Here is a 4637-nt window from a genome sequence, read left to right on the forward strand (position 1 = left end):
GGAATCCACGGCCCTGAAATAGATCAGCTTTTTTATTTACAAAAAATCTACGTATCAATTGTATAAACACTCACAACCAAATGAAAGCAATTGAGTTCAAAATTGCAAAAACAAAATCATTTGAAAAATATGAAAAAAATGTCAGAAAAACCACGAAACAGAGCTACAAAACCTTGCAAAAGAAGTAAAAAAGTACAAGCACGGAGTGCAAATGTATGCATCGGTAAAGATTCTAGCGCGAAAGAAGAAATCCGAAAACCTGACAATTTATGAAGAACTCGGAAGAAATATATACAACAAACAGGAACAAACTCATACCTAATCACTTCGAAAAATATTTCAATTTTGGAAGAGGAAATTGTCCATCCAGTGATGGAGTTCTGAGAAAACTGTCACCAGAAATAACTTTATTGGAATTTATGAAGGCTGTAACTAGACTAAACAACTCAAAAGCACCGGGCCCAGACACTGATACTACAGAACTCATGAAATCGTCCCTAAAGAGTTTCATGAACTCATTAATCATATTCTGAACAAAATTTTTGAGGAAACCTTTGGAGTTAACATCAAAATTGAAAAATTCCCCATACATAAAACGGGAAAGGAATAAGAAATTACTTCTAGAACTATTAAAGATTTTGCGTTTTGATTGGAAAAGGGCTGAATATCAGCAGACGATTTGGAGCTTCTGAGGGAACTATTGAGAAAGTTGTTTTGACGACATGCTTATCAATACTAATAATAATTTGAGAACGGATTAGCGGATACCAAGCGTGGGAAAGAAATTCGTGCAAAAGAAGAACGTCACTACTTCAACCAATGAGATTCCGTGGAAGGCCTAGAGCCACTCTGCCTATCAGATTAAACGAAGACATAGCGGGAATAAACAAAAATGGCAAAGTTCTCGATTCACTACAAACAATCTACAAACAATAGAAAATAATGGAGGGGGCATAGAAACGCACGTGTGGAAGAATACTAATCGTGGCACAAGGAAAACCGAATTACTTTGATTTCCTGTTAGTGGAAAAAGTTAAACTTATTGAATTTCTAATTAGATGACGTATACAATTCGATTAGAAATTTTAAAGCCAAAAACACATGTAAAACAGGTTAAGTAGATTAGTTGATTTAAAATTTACGGAATTGGAATAAATGAAATCCTAACACTAAATAAAAAATTGATTGCAGAAATTAGTATTTTTTCAAAATAAATACGATTGGATTAAAACATTGCTGAATTTCTCAAAATTTTTTGAATATTTTATAAATATTAGAAAAAAAATTTCAGGTATTTTTAAAATTATACCTTTTCATTATTTTGTGTTCAATGAAATTGTCTGCAAATTGTCATTTCTTTTACTATTTTTTATTTATTTAAAAATTCCGAATGGTTGGCTATTTCAATGTTTTAAAATTTTTAATTATCCTAAAAAAGTAATTAAGATAAAATATATGACAAAAAGTTTACATAATCATAGAGGGTAGTTTATTAGGCGTATCTTTAAATTTTCTTTTAATTTCAAATATTTTCAAGTTATGTTTGTAATAAATTAAAAATATTTACAATGATTTCACTTTTATTTGACTACCAATAAAATTTTCAAACAGATTCCATGTTGTGGTATTGAATGGGTAAACTCGATCTCGATATTTCTGATGAAGAAGACTTAAATATAAACGAATCATACGCTAGTAATTACAATCAATGGAGAGAAAAGGAAGAACTTCAGAAATGTAAAAAATAAAAGCATAAATTAAACTCCTAGTAAAAGATCGTTACGGCAATCCTTCAGAAAATGAAACATCCTCTGAAACAGAAGATGACTGTGCCACACAATTGACTCCACAAGTTGACGAGGAATGGATGAGACTTTATGCAACTGCCAAGTTTTCCACAGCAGAACTCTACAACAAAGACCTTAAGTTTTTCGGCAATTTATTTTTTAAATAATTTTTAACATAGAAAAACAAAAAAGTGAAGGAAATGAACATAAACCCACCAAAAAACGTGAAAAGCCCCTGCTTTTCAAAGATTACGAAAGAAGGCGTATTTTGAACGGAGAAGAACCTCAAGATGCTTACATGACGGAAATAGTGCCTGGATCCTATGTTGACGAACAAAATAAACTAAAGGAAAAGTCGATAAATTAATAATATTGTTTTTAGTATTAAACAATTTGTCGATGATAGCGACGATGATTTTTTGACCAAAAAAGAGCCAAATCAAGATAAAACCGTGTTTAATTTTTGAGTAAAGAAATTAGAATAAAGATGACGAAGAATATATAAAATTTCTAAAATCGGAGCGTCCAGATTGTTCTCGAAAATTCAGTCAGCTGGTTTTCTCAGTGTGTTTACTGTAGGAATCCTTAAGAGACTATTGGCAGTCCGAAAAAATATCTGAAAATGATAAATTTTTGAGAGATTATTTGCTTAATCGAAAGTATCTCGTGGATGAGGATGACAATGATACTGAATATAAACTAAATTCTTCTGACTCTGATTCCGCCGAGGAGGATAAGCAAGATGAATTTGAGAAAAATTATAACTTCAGGTTTGAAGAACCAGACGGTTGTCAGGTATACTTTTTTGCGCGTTCTATTCTATGATTGTCGTTATGTTTATTAGCGGCTATATTAAGTGAATATTTTGTGACTAGTTTTAATTTATGATATTAATTTCTTTTACAGATTAAATCTTATCCACGGAAAATCACCGATTCTGTCCGTCCTGTGGATCACCGTCGAAGTGAAGCCCGTTTGAAAGCAAAGGAGAGGAAAGAAACAAGGGAAAATAAGAAAAGAGAAGAATTAAAACGACTCAGAAGTCTTCAGCGGAAAGAAGAAGCTGCGAAAGTATCCAAATTAAGGTCTCTCAGTGGAAATCAGAATTTTGACACGAGTCATGTGTTTGGAGATTTTGATCCAGAAGAACATGACCAACAAATGAATGTTTGGTTTCATTTTACTAATTTTAGGAAATTTTTGGTGATAATTTCTATAATATTCCTTTCAAAGAAAAAAAACCAAAATTTTCTTCTTCTGAAGATGAAGCGTTAGAAAATTTACAGAGCAAACGGGCACTTCGTAGAGAAGCTGTTAAAACTCGAATGATGGTCCCTGAGGATATAATTCCTCCACCTCCAAATAGATTTTCTTATAGAAATGTTTCGGAATGTGATTTCGGTCTATCACTCGAAGAAATTCTCAATGCGGATTATAAAGAGTTGAATCAGTGGGTTTCCTTAAAGAAGATGGTTCAGTATAGGACTGATGAAGAGGAGTATAATGATAAGAAGATGTACGAGAAACGACGGAAAAAACATAAGCTGAAGCGACATATATTTAAGTCATTGAAAGGGATTGAACAGAATCAAGAAGTTGATGATGCTGTTGGAAATGGCCAACATGATTCCACTATTGATGCTTCTCTGGTCAAGAATGAGTCAAATAATGCTGAAAAGAATATGAAAACAAAAAGAAAGATCAGTAATAATGGTGGGTTGAATGATGACCGTCTATTTGCTTATGGCTTTGATCCTAAGAAGTTTCGACATATACAGAATGCTAAAAAACGGAAAAAATCTTACCACGGTAGAGAGGTCGATACAAATTAAACTGTGCGATTTTATTTGAATTTTATCTCAATGAAAGTGTTATTTAGATAATAAAAACTGATTAGTCTTTTTCTTAGAATCGCTATTTTTAGTTTATTATACCTTTTACTGCAGTAGACTAGAATAACACGTACACGTATCAATAGGCAAAAAAATAAATATATTTGACGGGAATTGGTCTAAAAAATTGTTCACTATTAATAAAAACAAATAAGTAAATAAAATTTTTGTTCATGATCATATTGATTATGTATGTGACTGACGTGAAAAAACAGGGATCTAACAAATAATATTTGAATAATATTAAATTCTTGAATTTCACTTGAAAATTTTATTGCAATCAAAAGGGGATTAAAAGCTAATGAATGGAATTAATTAGTCTAAACGATTTTTAACAGGAAAAAGTTCAACAAAACAAAGTGGAGAAGGAGATAGAATTTGGCTACAAACTAATATTTAATTATTCGAATTTTGAGCTTTAGAATTCCTATTAATTCATTAATAATAAAAATAACAAACTTTCATACTTCTTAGACTATCTACAGTCCGACCGAATTAGGGCAGATCCCAGAGGTGGAGAACCGTCGGATTTTGGTAGAAAATCTCTCCACGATAATACTTCTGAATTCGATACGTAAGGTGCTGGCAAGCATTGCATTAACTCGAATGGAGGGTGTGGCGGATCTATACCTACCAGCAAGTCAAAGGGGTTTCGAAAAGAGAGGTCTACGGCAGACATTGTATGGAGCCACAAAAGATTCAAGAGAGCAACGACAATGTTGGGAATAGATTCTTCCAGAGCTTTCGACTCAATAAACTGGCAGAAATTAATAAATATTCCTGATCTAATATTGGATGAATCGTGGTTAGGATAATAAAACTATTATTTGTAAACAAAAGACTATCTGTGAGGACAGAAGGAGCAACTTCCTGCAGTTTCGAAACAATAGGGACACCAAAGAGTGATTCCCTTTCCCATTTACTATTCACCATATACCTTGAATCTCCACTCTTCGAC

At 32.4% G+C, this 4637-nt stretch overlaps 1 protein-coding gene across 1 annotated transcript; it reads left to right on the forward strand.

Moving 5' to 3' along the window:
- Nucleotides 1–1631: 1631 nt before the first annotated feature.
- Nucleotides 1632–3619, forward strand: LOC115229405 (protein KRI1 homolog). The gene is made up of 6 exons (XM_036499192.1): nucleotides 1632–1737; nucleotides 1770–1934; nucleotides 1967–2112; nucleotides 2367–2582; nucleotides 2694–2948; nucleotides 2981–3619. The coding sequence occupies exons 1-6, from the start codon at nucleotides 1632–1634 to the stop codon at nucleotides 3617–3619; spliced, it is 1527 nt and encodes a 508-aa protein (XP_036355085.1).
- Nucleotides 3620–4637: the final 1018 nt, after the last annotated feature.

This window comes from Octopus sinensis, unplaced genomic scaffold (assembly GCF_006345805.1).
Source record: "Octopus sinensis unplaced genomic scaffold, ASM634580v1 Contig12563, whole genome shotgun sequence".
In the NCBI taxonomy this organism is placed as follows: domain Eukaryota; kingdom Metazoa; phylum Mollusca; class Cephalopoda; order Octopoda; family Octopodidae; genus Octopus; species Octopus sinensis.

Coding starts and splice junctions, on each gene's coding strand:
- LOC115229405 (XM_036499192.1), top strand. CDS start 1,632: ATGGGTAAACTCGATCTCGATATTTCTGATGAAGAAGACTTAAATATA. Junction 2,583..2,693: donor AAGAACCAGACGGTTGTCAG/GTATACTTTTTT, acceptor TTTCTTTTACAG/ATTAAATCTTATCCACGGAA. Junction 2,949..2,980: donor CAGAAGAACATGACCAACAA/ATGAATGTTTGG, acceptor TACTAATTTTAG/GAAATTTTTGGTGATAATTT.